Source organism: Narcine bancroftii, chromosome 4 (assembly GCF_036971445.1).
Source record: "Narcine bancroftii isolate sNarBan1 chromosome 4, sNarBan1.hap1, whole genome shotgun sequence".
Lineage (NCBI taxonomy): Eukaryota > Metazoa > Chordata > Chondrichthyes > Torpediniformes > Narcinidae > Narcine > Narcine bancroftii.
This window is the reverse complement of record NC_091472.1, coordinates 96,580,677-96,603,503: the sequence shown is the minus strand read 5'-3', so window position 1 is coordinate 96,603,503 and position 22,827 is coordinate 96,580,677. Positions and strand designations below refer to the sequence as shown.

Genomic DNA, 22,827 nt, shown 5'->3' with positions numbered 1-22,827 from the left:
TTGGATGGGTTAGAGGATGTTAAATGTGTTCAGGAAAGTTTCCATAATCAATTTATAGAGATCCCAACTTAACAGAGTGCAAAACTGCTTCTCCTATTAGCAGGAATGCAGTGCTGATTTTTTTAGGTGCGAGAGCTCACCAAAAAAAGGTGACAAGGGGAACATGACCATGCTAATAAGCTGAGCAGGTGTTTAGAAAGAACTCTCCACAAAAAAATTAAAAAGATGGTTTAAAAGCTCAAAAATCAGAATATTATTATCAAAAATGATAAAAACAAGTACTAAATGACTGAGGCAACCAAAAACAAAAACTGAAGAAGTAACAACTCAGCCAGGAACATCGAGTAGATCGACTTAGCAGGGGCTTTGGGACTGGCTGAAGCCAACAGAGCTTGGGAGTTGGCCCAAGATGCAGTCTCCATCCTGAACATGATGAAAACTTTATGCAGCCATCTTACGAATATGGAATCAGTAATGAGAGGGGTATCGGAGAAAGTAACAGAAATTAGAGAAGTTGTGGAAGACTTAAATGAACAAATGACTCACTCAGAGGCTGAGCTGGACAAAACAAGAGACAGGCTGAAGGCACTGGAAGAAAAAGCAAAAATATGGGACATAGAAAAGAAAGGACTGATGGACAAGATTGATCATATGGAAAATTTCTGCAGATGTAACATTAGACTAAGAGAAGGAATAGAGGGACAAGATGCGGTGAGTTTCTTTGAAACATGGATCCACAAATGCTGGGACAAAGCAAGTTAAATGCAAAGCTGCAAATTGAAAGGGCTCCCCGGACCCTTGGATGTAGAACAGCAACCACGACCAGTCCTGGTAAGACTTTTAAATTACCGGGAGAGAGAGCGATCTTGAGAGCAGCATACGAATATTCAAAAACAATAATAATGACCTATTAGTGGTGGATAATGCGAAAGTAATGTTTTTCCAGGACTTCAGCCTTGCCTTGGTCAAACAAAGAAAGGAATTTGATAAGGTAAAGAGTCAACTGTGATATAAAAAGTTTAAATATTCAATGATTTATCCAACAACGCTGAGGGTGGATGTCTCACAAGGTAATCGACGAATTTTCAAGAATAAAGAAGTGGACGAATTTAAAGAAAATTATGAAAAGATTAAAGTCACCAGCTGAAAGGACTGGAAAGACCATTTCAAAATGGGACTAACTGAAAGATGCATCTTTTTATTTATATTAATAGTACTGTAATACTGTACTGTAATACAGTAATAGTACTGCATTACTGTAATAGTACTGTTTTCACTGTTAAAAGAAAAAAAATCATTGGTTAATATGGAGAGCTCTGAAAAGACAGAAAGGAGGTAAGGAAAGCAGCAAGTTGGGATCTCCAACTTGGGTGGGAGGGGGGAAGATTGTGTCGGGAGACCTTCTTCCACTCCACAGCACACCCAGTGGTGGTTTGTCTTCCAAGTCCAGAAATTTTTAGATCATTTTCTGCACCTGCCCATTCCATCTCCAACTCTCTCAACAGTCCACCTTCACCTTGGCTCTTAAAGGCAAACTGTCACTTTCCAACACAAAACCACACAGCACATATACCAATACACAACACAGAACTCTGTAACAATGGGAATATAAAGAGGAAGAGGGTCTTGGCATACTTAAAGAAATTAAAAGTGGATATAATCTTTTTACAGGAAACACATCTTACAAAATTGGAACATGATAAATTAAAAAGAGGATGGGTAGGACAAATAATATCGTCTTGCCTTGGTTCAAAGGCAAAAGGGTTAGCTATTCTAATTAATAAAAATACACCAATGTTGATAGAAGATATCTCGATTAATCAAGCTGGAAGGTATGTAATGGCACACTGTAAAAAAAAAATGGAGAAGCATGGACATTTATGAATATCTATGCCCCAATTATGACGATGAAACCTTTATGTAGGACATCTTAAAAACAACAGAGGGAAGACAAAATATATTAGTTGGAGGAGATTTTAATTTCTGCTTGGACCCTGCTTGATAAATAGGCAAGAACAATAATGAGGGCGAAAGCAGCAAAAACTAAAATTTCATAAATGAAAAATCTGAATCTTATTGATGTATAAAGGCAATTAAATCCCACAGAGAGAGACTACTCTTTTTACTCCAGGATGCACAACTCACATACAAGGATTGACTTACTTTTAATATCTGCCCAGTTAAAAAGTAGACTGATTAAAAACAGAAAATCTAGCGAGGCTTCTATCAGACCATTCTCCATAAATATTAACTATAGCAACCATGGAAAAGCAAGAGAATACATACAGATGGCATCTCAATACCACATTACTTAAAAGAACAGACTTCTGTATTTATAAAGAGACAAATAGAAATATTTGGTGAAACAAATCTGCTGTCTAAAATAATAGTTTTCTGATATGGAACACGCTCAAAGCATATTTAAGGGGACAAATTATATCCTATACAAAGAATCTTAAGAGGGAGCAGAAGAAGTAAAGAGTTCAGAGAAAGATATTAAAGAATTAGAAAAAAATTAAAAATGGACTACAGATTATTTGAGAATAAAAAGCTAAGATATGATGCAATACAAAAATAAAGGACAGAAAAGGCTATATTAAAAACTAAACAACAATACTATGAGTTGGGTGAACAGGCGCGCAAAGTTTTAGCTTGGCAGATTAAAACAGGAGTCATCAAAAATGATAAATGCTATCAAACAGAAACATAAGCAAAAAGAAATTAATGACATTTTTACACAATATTACACCTCACTGACAAAAGGCAAAGGAGGAAAAACCCAACACCCAACCCCAACCAACCATTTTTCCCCTGCAGCCGCTGCAACCGTGTCTGCCTGTCCCGCATCGTACTTGTCAGCCACAAACGAGCCTGCAGCTGACGTGGACTTTTTACCCCCTCCATAAATCTTCGTCCGCGAAGCCAAGCCAAAGAAAAGAAGAACACAAACTATACCAATCAGAATGACTAGGCGATGAGAATGAAATGGAAGAGTTTTTGCTGAATGTTGAACTTCAAAGGCTGGAAGAGAGATAAAGGATAAAATGAGATACTTCCTTCACAATTGAAAAATATTTAAAAGGCTCTGGGCACCCTCCAGACTAATAAATCACTAGGAGAGGATGGATTTCCACCTGAGTTTTATAGACAATTCAAAGAATTATTGATGTCCTGGACTAAGCTGTGGAAACAGATCCTCCCAGTGTAATTCTCGACCATGGGCATTAGAGTGTTACCAAAAAAAGAAAAAGGACACAAAAAAAATCATTGTACAGACCAATATCCCTGTTAAATGCTGATTATAAGATAATAGTGAAAGCATTGGCTAATAGGTTAGGACAATACTTGCCAAAACTAATACATATGGACAAAGCAAGATTTGTTCAAGGAAGGCATTCCTCAAATAGACTTTGAAGATTATTTAATATAATACACATCTAAATTGGAATGAAATCCAAGTATTACAGTATCCCTAGATGCAGAAAAAGCATTCATCCATTTGAAATAGCCCTTTTTATTTAAAACACTGGAAAAATTTGGTATAGGCATACATTTATAAATTGGATAAAATCTTAATACCATAAAGAGCAAGCTAAAATAATAACAAATAATAAGATCTCAGTGGTGTTTGCCTAGAGTAGATCAAGCAGACAGGGATTCCCGCTGTCCCCAGCACTATTTATTTTAGCGATTGAACTGGTGCAGAGATAATAAAAAAGGATCCAGATATTAAAGGCTTCAAAGTCAGGCAAGAAGAACAAAAAGTCAATCTATTCACTGATGATGTGCAATTGTATCTATCAGAACAGGCTAAATTTTTGGAAAAATTACAAGGAACACAAGAAAAATATGGAAGAATATCTGGCTAAAAAATGAATATGGATAATGTGAGATAATGCCATTAACAAATTTTGAATATGAAAGATACCAAAAAGGAAGTAAATTTAAATGGAAGATGGGTGGAATAAAATATCTTAGAATAGTAACTGACAATCACTTACAAAATCCATACAAACTAAATTATGCTCTTCTTCTTGGGAAGATAGAAGAGACTTTCAGAAATGGAGAGACTTACCGATTACTTTAGTGGGAAGGGTTGACTGCATCAAAATGAAAGTGATGCCAAGACTGCAATGCATTTTTCAATTGCTGGCCTTTTTCCATTACCTAAAAACTTTTTAAAGCTACTAAACAACCATATTAGACTGTTCCCATTAAATAATAAGGTACCAGCATTTGCATTGGAAAAACTGACATGGGACTACGGGCTAGGAGGTTTTAGACTTCCAGATTTCAAAAAATATTACATAGAAACATAGAAGATAGGAGCAGGAGTTAGTCATTCGGCCCTTCGAGCCTGCTCCGCCATTCAATGAGATCATGGCTGATCTTAAAGTTCAGTATCCGTCCCCGCCTTCTCTCCGTAACCCCTAATTCCCTTATACTGAAGAAATGTATCTAATTCCCTCTTAAATATATTCAATGAACCTGCCTCTACTGCTCTCTGTGGCAATGAATTCCACAGATTCACCACCCTCTGGGTAAAGAAATTCCTCCTCATCTCGGTTCTAAATGGTTTGCCTATTATCCTCGAACCATGGCCCCGGGTTCTGGAGTCCCCCACCATTGGAAACATCCCTTCCGCATCCATTTTGTTCAGTCCTGCCAGAATTTTATATGTCTCTATGAGATCCTAGATTTCTCGCAGCCTTCTTCACAGAAGACAACTCCCCGTCTTGGGTTCAAATGGGAATGTACTCAATGGAGGAGTGGGAAGCAAAGGATCTATAAATGGAGTGTAAATCACTAAAGAAAAAAATGCATAACCCCACTCTAATATATATGATTAGAACATGGCAAGAAATTAATGAATATATAGGAACAAAGTAGGGATATCAATAAAAGCACCACTGTGTAAAAATGTGTTATTGCCTATGAACATAGTCAATACAATATTAAATTCATGGTTTGACAAAGGTATCAGATAGATTAAGGATTGTTACACAGAAGGAACTCTCATGACTTTTGAACAATTAAAACACAAATGCGGAGTGGCCAATTGGACCTTCTTCTATTTTCTCCAGCTTAGATCATTCTTTTTTTAATTTTTTTTTTATTTTTCACACTATGAACCATACTGACCAAAATACACACAAACATTTCCTCTTGAATATACACAGTGTCATTTTCTCCCCTTTTTCCCCCCTCCCTTCCCTCCCTCCTTCACCCCCCCTCCCCACTCACTCAACGTTCAACATATGCGATACATTAAACCCATTAAACAATGTCGTCACACAATGAAAATAAACAAGAAATTTGTGTCTTCTACTTTTACATACTGGGTCAGTTCATTTCGTCTTCTTCTCCTTCTGTCATTTTAGGCGGTGGAGGTCCGCAGTAGGACTTCTCTAATGTGTTCCATGTACGGTTCCCAAATTTGTTTGAATAAGCTTAGATCATTCTTAAGGGTACCAATGCTGACACCACCTGAAATTGGTGAAACTGAACGAATGGTTTGGATGGGGGATACACCCAAATTTATAACAAAAATGTACTATGTTCTCCAGAGCAAAAGTACAAATCTAGGGTTGCAAAAGTCAAGGGAAAGATGGGAGTTGGACTTGGGTGTAGTGATTTCAGAAAGAAGCTGGTCAGATTGGTGTAAGGACAACATGACATCAATTATTAATGCAAGATGTGGACTGGTTCAGTATAACTTTTTACACCATTTATATCTTGCTCCACAAAAGTTACACAGATCAAAAGCTGAAATTTCAGAGATGTGTTTCAGATGTGGGACTGAGGCAGGAACTTTTTTGCATGCCACAGGGTCTTGCGTAAAGGTGAGGTCATTTTGGCAAAAAAAAACACAGACAAATTAACCAGGATAACAGGAGTTGTCTTAATGGGTGACCCAGAGCTATATCTGTAGAGTAATTTTATGGAAGTAAAGGACAAATTTACCAAATATCAAATCTCATTTATAAAAAATGTATCATGATCACTTGTAAGTCCAACTCCCTTCTACTTATAGCACGATGGACTGCGGAAATGAATATCTGTATACCTATGGGGAAAAAAAATCACATCATTCTTAAAGAATAAGTATGACACTTTTGTAAAGGTCTGGCAGCCCTTCCTGGATCACATAAGAGCCCAAATACAGTAATAAAAAGGAACAAAAAACAGTATAAAAATAACATTATATGTAGAAAAATGTAGTTAACCCAACTGTACTCTATATACTTAAAATATATGTAAGCTCTGACATTGAACAGATTTGTACATATGGAAGGGGGGGGAGGGAGGGACATTTTTGTTTTTTTTTGTGTGTTTGTGAGAACTTGTTTAATATATTGTATATTTAAAATGTTACTATGTATAATTTTTGAAAAAGCACAAAAATAAAATATTTAAAAAAAAATGGCAACAAAGGTTCCTGGAGCGGTTCTCTGGTGAGCTCCGGCAACACTACACCCCTGCCTGTTAGGGAATGAAATAGGGCAAGTGTGTGAAGTAAAAACACATTGCTGGAAAAGCTCAGCTGGTCAAACAGTATATTTTATGTAGCAAAGAAAAATACACAACAGGTTTGTGATGTGTACAGGGGAACACTTTATATCTGGTGATCATAATGCCATTAGTTTTAATATAATTATGAAAAAGGATTGGTCTAGTCCTTTGGTTAAGATTTTAAATTAGAAAAAGGCCATTTTGATGCTGTCAATAAAGATCTGGCAAATTGATTGGGACAGGTTGTTTTCTGGCAAATGTGCGCTTGATAAGTGAAAGGCTTTCAAAAGTGAAACTTGGAAAGTAAAAAGTTGTAGGTTTCTGCACGAATGAAAGGCAAAGGTAACAGGTATGGTGAACCATGGTTTTCAAAAAAAGGTGGATTACAGGTGTAGGCAGCAAGAAACAAACGAGTTTTTGAGGTGTATAAATTTAAATTAGACATACAGCTCGGTAACAGGCACATGTGCCCGGAGCATCCAGGGAAATCCAACGCAGGCACGGGGAGAAACTCCTTACAGACAGTGCCGGATTCAAATCCAGGTAGTTGGTGCTTTAGTAACGTTGCGGTATGCAAAATGCAAGGTGATTTATGTAAATGTTTATACGTTTGATGCTGCTGCAAAACAATCAATTTCATGACTTGTTTATGACAATAAATTCAGATTCTGCATATACTGAAGTGCAAGTTCTGTCCACATCTGTTTCGATCCCTTCACCAATTATGAAACATCAACTGCTGAGGCCTCAAGCTTTAGAATTGCCACCTCCTTCATATCAAACTATTTTTAATGTCTGCTTTTGAGATGTAAAATTTTCCATTTTGTCCAAGTCTTTAGCCCTCAATTTGATCCTAAATCATCTTGAGACTTATAAAGTTTTTTTTAAAAACTCAATTTACATCCATTAACCTACACCCCCAGTATGTTTTGAACAGTGGGAGGAAACAGGAGCACCTGGAGAAAACCCATGCAGACACAGGGAGAGCATACAAACTCCTTACAGACAGTGAGGATTTCGAACCCTGGTCCGGTCCCGTTTGCTGGCGCTGTAAAGGCGTTGTGCAAACTGCTTCAGAAAGGTGGTCTCGAAATGCTGAGTAAAAGCTGAGAGTTGCCTGGGTGTTGCTTTCTTTAAGCTCTTTGTGATAAAAATCAAAGTTATTGAAGGTTCTAAATAAGTAATAGGGATCAGAACATCTATCAGAAGGACACAAGCCATACTGAGTTGCAGCACTAAGAAGTAATTCAGTTAAACACTGATAATTTTCTATCTAATTTTGATGAAGATGACTCAACATCAGAACTCCCTTTGCAAGATTATAATTCACATGAATGGTCTGTTCTTTCCTTTTGTAGCTGTTAGAAATAAGCTGTTAGTTTAAATGATGTGTGCTAGGTTGGAGGCGTTGGGGAACTTGAGAGTGCACGCGGTTCCACTGATTTACCCAGTTGATTGTAACTGACAGCCACGATTATTTTTGCTAATAATTTGTTTCCATGACAGCTCCAATTGTGCAGTGTTATTAGCATGCATTAGAGAACGTAAAACAATACAATGTAGGAGCAGGCCCTGCAACCCACGATATCTGTGCCAACCATTATACCAAATTATACTAATTCTACCTGCCTGCACATGGTCTATGTCCACCATTCTCTGCATCTTCCTGTATAAGAAGCATATAGACATGCAGGTGACAATTATATCTGCATCACCAGTCCTCCCCTCTCTCCTGGCGGCCTATTCCAGGCACCTACCACTCTCTGTTTTTAAAAAAAATCTTGTCTTGAAGAAATAGAGGAATGGGTCAATACATTTGCAGATAATAGGAAGGTTGGAAGTGTTGTGGATGGTGCTGAAGGTTGTTGTAGTTTACAGCAGGATGTAGGCAGGATGCAGAATTGGGCAGAAAAGTGGCAGATGTAGTTCAGTCCAGATAAGTGTTAGGATATGCATTTTGGAAGGACAAACCTGATGGTAGAGTACATGGTTAATGGTAGGATATTTAACAGTGTAGAAGAACAGAGGATTTTGGGGTACTAATCCATAGATCTCTCAAGGTTGCCGCACAGCTTGATAGGATAGTGAAGAAGGCTGGATTTCTTTAGTCATAGGATTAAGTTCAGGAGTGATGAGGTAATGTTGCAGCTCTCTGAATCTCTGGTGAGGCCACACTTGGAATAGTGTGTATAGTTCTGGTCACCTCATTACAGGAAGAATATGGAAAGTACGGAGAGAGTGCAGAGGAGATTTACCAGGATATTGCCTGGGTTGGAATATGTCTTATGAGGCAAGGTTAGCAGATCTAGGGCTTTTCTCTTTGAAGTGAAGAAGGATGAGAGGTGACTTAATGGAGGCCTGCAAGATTATGAGAGGCATAGATAAGGAGATAGCTAGTACCCTTTCCCCCCAGGACAGGGGTAGCAAGCACTAGAAGAGATTTATACAAAGAGAAAAGTTATGGATTTTTTTAACAAAGACATGGGTGCCTGGAATGCCTTGCCGGGGTGGTGGTGGAGGCTGGAACATTGGGGCCATATAAGAGACTTTTAGTCACATGGATGAAAGAAAAATAGATGGTTATGAGGTAGGGAGGCCTTAGTTTATTTTTGGATGGTTATTTCTAGATCAGCACAACATTATGAGCTGAAGGGCCTCTTTTGTTCTGTGTAAAGTTCCCCTCCCTTCTCCTTTAAGCTATGCCTTCTTACAGTTGACTTCTTCCATCTGGGAAGACTCTGACCTTTCGACGCCTCAAGTAATTTTATGAACTTCTGTCAGGCTATTCCTCCATCTCTCTGACTCCCCAGAGAAAACATTGAATGTTTTTCCAGCATTGCCTTGTAGCCAGACCCTCTAAGCAAAGTGCTGGTGAACCACTTCTCCACCCCCTCCGAAGTCTCCACATCCTTTCCGCAAATTGGTGACCAGAACGGCAAACGATGGTCCAAATATGGTCTAACCAGAGTTTTATATATCTGCAACAAGACTTGCCAACATTTGTATTCGATGCCCCAACCGATGAAGGCAAGAATATCATGCGCCTTCTTGATTTCCCTATCTACAATTTCCTATGGACCTACACCCCAAGGGCCTATGAACAACATACTCCCTACTGAAGGCCAGGTCTAAGACATTCAAGTCAGATGACTCAGCCTGGTACAGGAAGTTGAAATGTGACCTCCGCAAGGCCAAGGAGCAGCACACACCCAAACCTGGGTTCTAGATGATCCCTGAGGACAGCTGGCACTTGTGGGATGGGATCCCTGCCAACATGGGTGTAAAACAAAACTGAGCAGAAAGGTAAGTAGCAGCGTATCCATCCCTCCAGAAAGCTCAATGCATTCTGCACTCACTTCAATCCAGAGGCCAGGTCACACACCACCTATCCCCATGGTCACCATTGCCGATGTCAAATTGGCCTTTTGCAGAGTGATCCTGGCCCAGATGGATTCTCAGTGTGTGACCTTCAAACCTGTGAAACCAGGTGGTGGGAGTGTTCAAAACATTAGTGGGAACAGTTTTCCCGAACTTGCTATAGATTGAAATGTGTGCAGTTTTGGTCTTTTCAGTACAGGAAAGAGATTAAGATTGAAAGAGTGCAGAGAGGATATATAAGGATGTTGCTGGGACCTGATTAACAGGGAAAAGTTAAACTGGCATCTGCTTCGAGCAGAGATGTGGAGGTATTTCTTTAGCCAGAGGGTGGTAAATCTGTGGAATTTGCTGCCACATGTGGTTGTGGAGATCAAGTCATTGGGTGTATTTAAGGCAGAAATTGATATTCTTAATTAGCCAGGGCATCAAAGGTTATGGGGAGAAGACTGGGCATTGGGCCTGAGTCGAAAAATAGCTTGGCAGACTCGATAGGCTGAATACTTATTTCTGCCCAGACGTCTTATAGGTTAGTACTCTATTCCTTGAAGCTTGGAGGAATGAGGGAAGATTTGATAGAGGTACAGTATACAAAATTATGATGAGTAGAGATAATATAAATGCAAGCATGCTTTTTCTACTCAGGTTAGGTGAGACAGGAACAAGAGGATATGAGTTAAGGTGAAAAGTGAAATGTTTAATGGGATTATCGGGGCAACTTGTTCACACAGAGAATAGTCAGAGAGTGGAACAAGCTGCCAGCTGAAGTAGTGAATGCGAGCTCAATTTTAGCATTTAAGAAAAGTTTGGATAGGTTGTAGCAGGAGTGTAGAGCTCGTCGAAGGAATCAAAGACTTGTTGATCCAAACCAAGGCTTTTATTAGCAAAAGACAGGAGCTCTTCACAGGTGGCCGACCAGTCTGGAATGATCCGACCTGGCAAGGGACACAACCCTTTAAAGCCCAGACAGTAGGCGTGGCTTAGCTCTCAGCCAATCGCTATAAGCACAGTCTAGATACTGTAACTATATACACTATATACATTGGTGATAGATCTGTACTATCACAGGCAGCTACTAACTCTGAAACACACCACAGGATGCTGAGGGTTTCAGTTGAACTGATTTATTCAAACCACGCGTGTCCTTTAACGGCGGCGTGAGCTCCGCCCCACGCTGGCAGAGACATCGTCACGTTCCCCGAGGCGCGCACTTTGGCCTAAGCCATGAGGTACTGAGATCCCCCGACGGCACCATCTTCAGGGCGATACAAGCAGGACTGGTTCACCACGAGAGATGTGCGCTGCCACAAGGTACATGAGTAGGAGGGGTTTAGAGGCTTTGGTTCAGGTGCAGGTCAATGGGAATAGGCAGAATAATAGTTCAGCACAGTCTAGATGGACCAAAGGACATGTTTCTGTGCTGTAGTGTTCTAAGGTTCTAAGCTTCATGAAGGACACTATAATTCCAGTGTCGAAGAAGAGTATACAAATGGTCTAAGTCGCTGTGACACCCACTGTCATGAAGTGCCTTGAGAATCTTGGTCATGGCTCACATTAATTCCAGCTTCCCAGCTAGTCTTGACCAAGTCATCTACCACTATAATAGCTGCATGGAAGATGACATCTCCCTGGCCCTACCTTCAACACTTGAATGTGTACATCAGGACATGTGTCAGATGTCTATTCATTGACATGTGTCAGATGTCTATTCAACATTATAGTGCCAAATAAACTCATCCCCAAACTCTACCTCTGCAGCCACCTCTGCAAATGCTCATTTGGCAAACAGTGAAGTAAAGGCTGCAATTCTTTTTTGAATTAAATTCAAGGAAATATTTTCCGGTTGAGAATAACCAAGCAAAGCAATTCAAGGGGAAGGTTCTACTTTGATTTTAAGAATCTCTGATAGAGTTTGGGAAAACTGTTCCTGAAAATGTTTTAGACAATCCCAAAACATGAATCAGAGCGGCCTCAAAAATTTTACATTTATCTCAGAATGGATCAACATCAGAATAAAAGCGAGATAGTTTAACTTTGGACATATGTATTCTATGTACCACTTTAAATTGTAATAAACAATGTCAGGTCAGATGTGATATCCCAGTCTTTGTCTGGAATTGATATATTCAAATCTCGTTCCCATTCTTGATTCCCCTCCCTGAACATATTTTTTTGATCCATCAGGTTATTATAAATAATTGGTCTCAGTTCACCATAATAAAAATTTACATCAAAAAGTAAATCAAGGATATTGGTTTCAGGAATTTGAGGAAAATTGAGAAGTTTGATTGAGCACGATGTCTAATTTGTAGGTATTTTTAAAAAAAAATGCCTATTAGGAAGATTAAATTTAACTGTTAATTGTTCAAATGAAGCAAACTTATCTCAAATATACTGAATCCTAAAACATTTTACACCCAATCTGGCCTACTCATTAAAATCTACATCTAAAATAGAGGGTTGATGAAGATGATTCTTAATAATAGGGCTAGTAAGAGAAACATTGAGAAAGCCAGAAATAACTGCCAATTCTATCTGTGCCCAACTAGGCGTATCTTGTGTGGCCATTAATGCGCTAAGAAATCTAAATTGAGCTGCTTCATAATAAAATTGAAAGTTAGGTAGCCGTAACCCTCCAAATTGAAAATCCCACATCAATTTTTTCAACGCCACCCTAGGAAATTTTCCTTTCCACAAAAAATCCCTAATTACTTTATATAAATCCTTAAAAAAATCTTTTTTGTAAACAACAAGGAATTGATTGAAATAAATATTATATACAAGGAAAAATATTCATTTTTATAGTATTAATTCTTCCTAATAAACCCAAAGGTAAATCTTTCCATTTAACTAAATCTGCCTTAATCTTCTTCATTAAAGGAAGATAATTAAGTGAATGTAAATTTTGGTAGTCAGTATTAACATTAATTCCCAAATATTTAATTTGTTTCGTCCACTTCAAATTCGTAATATTTCTAAACATTGATTACTAATTGATAAAATTTCACTTTTAGTCCAATTAACCTTATAACCAGATAATTGACCATAAATCTCTAAGGAATCTTGAAGTGGTGGCAGAGAAACATCAGGATCCACCAAATACAGCAAAATGTCATCCGCAAATAAATTTATTTTATAATCTTCATTCAAGACTCTCATACCTTTGATACCATCATTCTGACGTATTAATTGTGCTAGAGGTTCAATAACTAAAACAAACAAGGCGGGTGATAATGGACATCCTTGTCTAGTAGATCTTGTTAAATTAAAGGATTCTGAAAGCAAACCATTAGTAACAACTCTAGCTTTCGGACTATTATACAGAGCCCTAATCATACCAATAAATGTGACACCAAACGAAAACTTTTCAAGTACTTTAAATAAAAACTTCCATTCTACTCTATCGAATGCCTTTTCTGCATCCAATGAAACCATCATTGGATAATTCTTCTGAGATTTAGATTTATTTATCAAAGTAATTAATCGTAGAATATTATCCGAAGCTTACCTATTTTTTATAAAACCTGTTTGATCACGATGTATTATCTTTGGTAAATACTGAGCCAACCTATTAGCCATAACTTTAGCCACTATTTTATAGTCTACATTTAACAAAGATATAGGACAGTAAGAAGCTACCTGTAAGGGATCTTTATCTTTTTTTGGTATAACTGTAATTATAGCATTAGAACAGGACTCAGGTAATTGAAAAGTATCATAAAGTTGTTATATTACATTCTTAAATAAGGAATATATATCAACATAAAAAGTCTTGTAAAACTCAATAGAAAAACCATCTCCACCAGGCACTTTTCCATTTGGCATATCTTTTATAGCCATTTCAATTTCACTATTCGTAGAAGGTTTATCTAACTCTTGTCTGTCTTCTTGAGATAACTGTGGTAAATTAATATTTTTCAAAAAAGAGTCTATTGCATCTTCTTTTATCTCTTTACATTCAGTCAAATAAAGTTTTTTGTAAAAATTACAAAATTCATCGTTAATTTCTTTTTGACTAAAAGTAATACCCAATTAATTTCTAATAGCTGGTATAATCCTGGATAACTGTTTTTTTAATTGCCAAGCTAATACTTTATGAGCTTTCTCACCCCATTCATAAAATTTATTTTTTGAACGATTCAACAGACATTCAAATCAATATGACTGTAACTTATTATACTTCAACTTTAAATTAGTTAATTGGATCTTTTGGGATTCAGTAGCTTTCTTTTGAAATTCTTTTTCACAGATTGTTGTTTCCTTCTCCAAATCCTCAGTTTCTCTAACTCTCTCTTTCTTCAGTTTGGATACATAACTGATAATTTGACCTCGCAAAAAAGCTTTCATTGCGTCCCACAAAACAAACTGATCAGAAACAGAGTGAACATTATTAGCAATGAAATCCTCAATTTGTTTTCTCAAATAAACAATAAATTCTGGCTTTTGTAGTAACATAGTATTAAATCTCCATCTTAAAGTATGTTGTGTAACTTGAGAACTTTGATATTCCAGTAATAACAATGAATGGTCCGAGACTAACCTTGCCTTATAATCCACAGATATAACCTTATCCTGTGAATGTGCCAAAATTAAAAAATAATCAAGTCTTGAAAAAGAATTATGTCGAGAAGAATAAAAAGAAAAGTCTTTCTGTGTAGGATTAAATCTTCACCAAATATCAACTAAATTCAAATCTTTCATCATATTAGCCATATGTATCGCCATCTTAGATTTCTTAATTACCTTTGGATACTTATCCAATAACGGTTCTAATACCATATTTAAATCCCCCCCAATCATCACATTGGAATGAGCTTGTCCCAATAATAAAAATATTTCTGTAATAAAAGCAGTGTCTTCAACATTTGGAGCATAAACATCAATCAAAGTCCAGGCTTCATTAAAGATCATACAATTCAACTTAAGTAGTCTTCCTCCATTTTTTCTCCTCGTCTTGCAATTGAAACGGTAAATTCTTATTTCTTATTTCGATGGAATAAAAATTTGTTACGAACTTATGATGTACCAATATTGAAACATTTAATGAATTTATGGACAAGTAAATTACATAAAATGGGATTGAAAAATAAGTGGTCGGGAAGATTACCATTATATAATAATCAACTTGTTCCTTTCACGGTATCTAATACTATTTTGAAACAATGGGAGGAGAAAGGAATACATAATTTATCTGACTGTTTTTTAGAAGGTAATTTTTGTTCTTTTGTAGAATTGCAAAAGAGATTTGATATAAGTGGTTATTCTATATTTGTGTATTATCAGTTAAGATCTTTTGTAAAACAGGTATGCGGTCGTCAAATGAATTTACTGTCTGAAACTGATTTTGAGAAATATTTTTCTCATTTCCAAAAAAGGGTTATATATCAGGTTTGTATCGTATTTTGTTGGAAAGTGAAAGTAAAATAGATTGGAATAAAGATAAAATGAAATGGGAAAAAGATTTAAGTTTAACAATAACTGAAGAAGATTGGTCCGAAATCTGCCGTAATCGTGTTCGAAAATTGATTAATGCTAGATTGGCGATGATTAATTATAGTTTTATACATCAATTATATTTAACACCCAAAAAATTTAAAAAAATTGGTTTTAGTAAGTCAGATCTTTTTTTTCGTTGTGATCAGGTTTCTGGTACTTTTTTACATGCTGTTTGGTTGTGTGATCGGTTACAACAATTTTGGAAAGGTATTCAATCTGTATTTAATAATCTATATAATCTTCATATTGTATTAGACCCTGATATATTTTTATTAGGGAATATGCAACCGTTGATTGATTTAGAATTAGATCATTACCAGATCTCTTTTATTTACTTAGCGCTGGCAGTGGCCAAGAAATGTATAGCGATTACTTGGAAGAATAGAAATGTATTGTCTTTAGATAGGTGGTATTCAGAGATGAAGTTTTGTTTGGTTATGGAAAGAATATCTTTTTCTATACAAGATAAGATGTCTTTTTATGAGTTAAAGTGGACCCCATTCATTGATTATATACAATTTAAATAAGTTTGAATTAATCATTTTTTTCTTTAAAAAAAACTTTTTTTATTATATATTTTTTCTCTATATATGTTTTTTTTTCTTTTCTTTTTTTTAGTTTTTTTTATTTATTTGTTTTTTTTCCGTTTAAGTTCTTTTTGTTTTTGTTTTTTCATATATATTATATAATAAAAAATTTTTGGATTAATAATTAATACTTAATATTTTTTTTGTTTTTTTATATATATCGATCTTTTTTTAAGATATATTTTTTATTTTTTTAAATTATACTAATAGTATTAATTCTTCACTCTTTATCGTGGGGGTGGGGGGGGTTTAGGGGTTAAAAATAGTTTTTTTTTAGACTTAGTTTTTAGTTGTTAGGGGGAGATGCCGAGATTGGTATTGTATTAACTATGTTACTTTGTACTTGTATTACTTTATTTTGTATTTTTTCTGTACATGAATTACTTACTTTCTTCATATGTTAAAATTAATAAATAAAGTTTCGAAAAAAAAGAGAAAGCCAAAAATGTTTATAAATTGTGCCCGTATTCTTAATCTGTCTCATTATCACATTATCCATTAAATCAAGTTTGATGATGCAACGTGCCCTACATAAAGCCCTACGGCCTCCTTAACCGCACAGACATCAGTGCAAACCATTGGAAATCAGAGCTCCAGATCATGACCTTCAACACGTTCAGGAAGCTTTTAGTACCCTCTCACATTCTGGTTCTGATACCTGGTACCTCTTCAGCCAGCCTTGAGCCAGTCTCCAACAGTCCACAGCCTGTTGTGAGTCCTACACTGCAAGTTGCCAACAGCCTGTGTGGTTTTCTTGCCTTGAATTGCCAACCCATGGTCTGTGTTCTTTAGCTCCGAAGCCTCTGTCTGCCGCCATGGTCACTGACCCTCCTCTTCTCAAACAGTGGTTATTTTCCCTGTTTACTGGTGCCCTGCACCAGTCTTTTGCTTCCCCGGATTCAGCAACCCCTCGAAGCTACTGCCAGTGCAGGCACCACCAACTTGAGCCCGGAACCCGCAGTCACAGGATTTTCAAATAAAACACTGTAAGCCATTTAAAACCCATACAGAACCATGGGTTGTTGGATTGGGCAGTAGAACCCTGTGGAGGAGCACTGTTTCTGCTCCCCACTCTCCTTGGGTGTGCACCAGTGGCGGCAGCACTGTGGTGGCAATAGCTCTGCCATTTTTTGTTGAATACTGTACTGTGTTGGGAAATGAAGCCTTTGTGGACGTTAGTCATAATTCTGTGCAATTGTTTGAGATTCAAGTTTCTGGTTGGACATCTTCTGAATGGAAGATCTATTTATTAATCATGGGCAGTGACAACACTTGACATGAATTGTGCTATGATAATTGGAAAAGTTACGTTGATGACGATTTAATCTCTTGTTCTTGCAGCAATTAAGAATGTTGATGTAAACAATCGTTTTACTGTGAGACCAGTAATGGGTTGAAATGTGGTTTCTTGGCCTATGTACTGGATTAGCTTCATGTTTTGACAGGTTTATGAACTTCACACCACATATCCAATCGTTCATTAAAGATAAGATTCAGCATATATAATCTGCGCTTTTACTGGTTGGGATTGCACTTGTCTTGGGCTGCAGAAGGTGTTTCGGATTGGGAGGTTAAGCAAAAATGGGTCTGTTATGACCAAGCAAGTGAAAGGTGATTGAAGTGAATGGTTTCAGAACTGAACTGGAATCTCTCAGGCAGAATGAGAATATTACCGGTATAAGGATTGAACAGGATGAATACAAGATTAGTTTATTTACTGATGATGTTTTGATATATTTAACTAATCTGGATCAATCTTTCATTTATTTGCAAAGTTGTTTAGAATTATATGGTAAATTATCTGGATATAAAGTGAATCGGGATAAAAGTGAAATACTACCAATTTCTGAAGGATATTACAATCAATCTAGACAAATTAGTAAATTTTTATGGACTAATAAAATTAAGTACTTAAGGATAAGGATTGATGTAAATTTTCAATCATTGTATAATTTAAATTATGTACCATTAATGAGAAAGATTAAAGCATATTTGATTAAATGGAAAGATTTACCTTTAACTTTAATAGGTCGAGTAAATTGTATAAAGATTAATATTTTTCCACGAATTCAATATTTGTTTCAATCGATTCCTTGTTCTCTTCCAAAATCCTTTTTTCAAGATTTAAATAAAGTAGTTGGTGAATTTTTATGGAAAGGAAAATTAGCAAGAGTAGCAATCCATAAATTGACCTGGTGGTATGCTTTGGGAGGTTTGCAATTACCTAATTTTAAAAATTATTATGAAGCAACTCAATTAAGATTTATTAATCGTAAGTTAGATATTTCAAACCCTCCTAGTTGGGCTAGGGTGGAATTGGCTGCGATATTGGAACCTTGTCCCCATCAGTTTGTATTTAAATGGAATACTGTCTTACTACAGAAATATAATTTACCAATTTTGAAAAATTTATTAGACATTTGGACTATAAGGAATTTATTAATGGGATCAAAAGGTAGTTTATCAGTTCAAACCCCAATATATCAAAATAAATTGATTTCTTTTTCATTGAATAATAGAGTTTTAGAAGATTGGTGGATGAAAGGAATAAAAAGATTGCAGGATTGTTTTGAACAAGGTGAATTTTTATCATTTAATCAAAAAGAAAAATTTGGGATTTTAGAGAATTCTCTGTTTATTATCAAATTAGGGCATTAGTGAAAGATGATTTTGGAAGAGAAATGAACATTTCTAAGTTAACTAAATTTGAATTTATGGTTTCATATTTTTCAGATAAAGGTTTTATATCAGAAATGTATGCATTATTACAAGATACAATGGTTAAAAAAATTAGATACATCTAGGATTAAATGGGAGCATGATTTAAATTGTGAGATTAGTCAGGTGGATTGGGAAAATATGTGTTATGATGGGTTGACTAAATTAATTAATGTAAGATATAACTTTTTGCATCAGTTATATTTAACCCCTGAAAAATTGAAAAAATGTGGATTTAGTAATTCAGATCTGTGTTTGAGGTGTGGATTATGTGTTGGAACGTTTCTACATTCGGTTTGGTTTTGTGATTAAAGTTCTGGTTTAAAATTAGGATTTTTCTTCAAAGTTTGTTTAAAATTCAATTTCATTTCGATCCAAAAATGTTTTTCTTCGGTTATTTTACTCCATTAGTGGACTTGGGGTTGGATAAGTTTCAGACAGCGTTTATTAGTCTAACATTGACAGTTGCTCGTATATGTATTGCTATGTCTTGGAAAGATGAAGCGGAGTTGAATGTAGTTCGATGGCATCATGAGTGGAAGTCGTGTATCTAAATGGAGAAAATCACATATAATTTACATAATAATTGATTTTTTTGTTAAGATGTGGACACCATATATGAAGAATATGAATTTAGTGATATTGTAAATTACTGAATGTTTTTGTTTATTTTTAATGCTTCCCTTTAGGGATCTGTTGTGGGAGGGGAAGGGGATGGGTTTGTTTTACTGTTTTATTATTAGACTACTTATTCTGTAAAAGTCTGATTATTTTTATTGAAAAAATACTAAATAAAGTTTAAAAAAAAAGAACTGAACTGGAATCTCTGTGAGCTGAGTAAACTTGGTGGGGTGGATAGGTAGTAAAAGAAAGGCAGCTTTCCTTCTCTGTGAATCAGCTACCCAACTTTTGCCTCCTAAACATGTGCTAACATAGTGAAGACATCAAGGCCAGGAGAAACTTGTCATTGTAAGATTTATAAAGAGATAGAACTAGTGAAAAAGTGGTCCTTTCATCAGTTCTCACACCACTGAAACAAAAGCTTATTGGTTACCCTTAAATGAAAACCTGCTCTGCTATTTTTCAGGGTACCCTTAAAGGTGGAGCAAGCAAACAATGCCCGAGATGCTTTGGCCAAGGCAGTTTACAGCCACCTCTTTGACCATGTTGTAAAGCGTGTCAATCAGTGTTTCCCATTTGAGACCTCCAACTTCTTCATAGGAGTTCTGGATATTGCTGGCTTCGGTGAGTTATCATTCCTTCAGCCTTTCAAAATTTCAAGGCTTATTTGACTTCTGTACTTACATTGAAATATGGTTCATTTGATCAGTGTCACCTGCTTATAGTATTTTTTATGCAATTAATTTTAAATTATTCTTTAATTAGCTTGAAGCAAAAATTTAATGCCATGAACCTTGAATTTATCTGACAAATGGAATTAACCATCATTGCATTAAGACTCTAAATTCATGCAGATTAACATCCAGAAACAATGACAAATTTTATAAAATTGATTTCCATCATCTGAAGTTTTAGGATGAAAAATTGGCAAAGTGAGTTTCTATTTCTGTCAGCAGATGTTAGCAAACGGTATCCATGTTAGGTAACACAGCTGTTTACAAATAATTATTATCATCATAAATTATTTAGAGTCATGAATTATTGCAAACATTATTCAAGATTCAATTTATTGTCATGTAATAAAAAGTGTCATCTTACACAAAATAGCTTTTTGTCCGCTGTAAGGCAGACAGGTTCACCATCAGCAGAAATTGCTTGAAGCACCTCTTATATTCAGAGAAAGAGAAGCCAAGGAGAGTTCCCTCCAGAGTCACTGAATTTCTGTGGATTCACCTCCAGCACTCCCACAACCAGACAGAGTGCAGTCCAAACCATCAGTAACCTGAGTTCCAGATCTGAACCTCCAATACGATTAGGAGCCTTCAGCACCCTCGGCAATCTCTCACATCCAGTTCCAATATCTAGTATCCCTTCAGCCAGTTTCGTACCAGTCTCCAGCAGTCCACAGCCTGATGCAAGTCCCTTGACTGCAGTCTGCAGCAGCCCACAGCTTGCATGGGTTCCTCGCCTCGAGTCACCAACAGCCTTCCGTAAAATGCGAAAGATTTATACGATCTGAAGAGAAATTAGAGTATACTGACCAACAGCCTTCCATCTGTGTAAGTCCTTCAGTGCAGAACCCCTCACTGGACTGCTGCCATAGTCACCCTCCAGTGGGTTGTGTCCTCTGCCTCTCCTCAGATGAGGTGGTGATCTTCTTGTTTTCTGGTGCCTTGCACTAGTCCTCCGCTTCCCAAAAGTCTGCAATCCCTATGGCTGTTGCCGATTGTGGACACCGCTATCTTGGGCACACACCATGTGATCGCAAAATTTTAAATAAAATTATTGTCAGCTCCTTTAACAGGCTGCTCAAAGCCTTTTCAGAGATAATGGCAATTAGACTGGGTGGTTGGATCCCACGTGAGAACTGTCTGCTCCCTTCTCTCCGTGGGTCTACACCAGTGGCAACAATGGCATTAAAGCAGCTCTGGGAATGCAATAATTTTTAAAAAATCAAAATTTTCCCAATGCAATATTCAACACAGAGATAACAGAAGTTATTTGACTGAAAATTCAGATCCATTATTAATAAATCAATAATGTCAATGTTTCACATGATAGGATTTCGCAGAGACTCTGGCATGGAAGGTCCAGTCCTATTCCTCACATTACCCCACGACTTCTTCCCACTCCCACTCTCACCCCCATAACTCTTTTAGAGGTTGGAGGTCTTGGCTGTTTAGTTGCAGCCACTGAGAATGGATTTAGTGCTGAGCAGTTAATGACCCTTGACTTCATTCGTGTTAATAATTACAGCCTGATGTCGTGAGAATTAAAAGATATCCTTGCAGTAAACCCACATAACCATTGGAATTAACACCTCAGAAATGGCGGGACAGAACAGAAAGTCTTGGGCAGATCAGGGTGCATGAAGAGGAGGTGTTGTGTTTGTGAATGAAAAGAGCAGGTATTGAAGAGGAGGATTAAAAGAAAGCCACTGCCAGGGAGCAAGGGGAGAGGTGCTGTGAGGAGCGAGTGCCCAGTGCAGTTGGTTAGACTTTCTGCTGATTTGCCAATACTTTTGACACAATTGTTGTTTCTGATTGGAGAGCTAAGACCCACGTAAACTAATTAATTCACATCGATAGAAACTTGTAATTGAATGGGACAAAATAACTCGGAATGTAGCATCGCGGATAGCACAGTGCTATAACAGCCCCAGCAGTTCAAATTCAAGTGATTCAAGTTCAAATTTGGCACTGTCTGTCAGGTGTTTCTATGTTCTCCCTGTGAATGAGTGGGTTTCCTCCATGAGCTCCGGTGCCCTCCAGAATATATTTGTGTATTTGGGCACTGGAAGACCCTGTTGTGCTGAATCTCTAAATTGAAAATAAAGTGAATACCCTCTTCCTTAAAGCTCTAAGGTGCAAAGCTCCCACTTAAGAATCTAACTTGCACCAATTTTATTTGGCAAAAATCTGGGAGATTAACTTCAGCTTTGTTATATTGGAGAAAAAGCTTTCCGAAAGACCTCAGTAATGGAGAGGGTCAAAAACTTCAAATTCCTGGAGTCAACATCTCCGAGGGTATCTGAGGAGCCTCCACATTGATGCAATCACAAAGAAGGCTTGCCAGCGGCTATACTTTGTGAGGTGTCTGAGGAGATTCAGTCTGTCACCAAAGACTCTCATAAACTTCGACAGGTGTACCATGGAGAGCATTCAGGTTAGCTGCATCACTGCCTGATAAGGAGGCATCAACTCTCAGGACAAGAATAAACTCCATAGGGTTGTTAACTTGGCCTGCGATATCACAGGCATCAGACTTCACTCCATCAAGGACATCTACATGAGGCGGTGTCTTAAGAATGCAGCCTCTATCCTGAAAGACCCCCATCACTCAGGCCAGGCTCCCTTCACTCAGGCCAGGCTCCCTTCACTCAGGCCAGGCTCTCTTCACTCAGGCCAGGCTCTCTTCACTGTGCTACTATCGGGAAAAGGGTACAGGTGCCTAAAGATGATCACTCAACTGCACAAGGACAGCTCTTCCCTGCTGCCATCAGATTCCTAAATAATCA

General features: G+C 37.0%; 1 protein-coding gene across 3 annotated transcripts in view; it reads left to right on the top strand.

Annotated features, from left to right (window-relative positions):
* The window catches only part of LOC138760866 (unconventional myosin-VI-like), a 366,187-nt gene that overhangs the window by 244,044 nt on the left and 99,316 nt on the right, over nucleotides 1-22,827 (top strand). For all 3 annotated transcript variants that reach the window (XM_069932099.1, XM_069932097.1, XM_069932098.1), the window contains exon 13: nucleotides 19,777-19,934. In XM_069932099.1, the coding sequence (XP_069788200.1) occupies nucleotides 19,777-19,934 (158 nt within the window). The remainder of the gene's footprint in view (nucleotides 1-19,776; nucleotides 19,935-22,827) is intronic.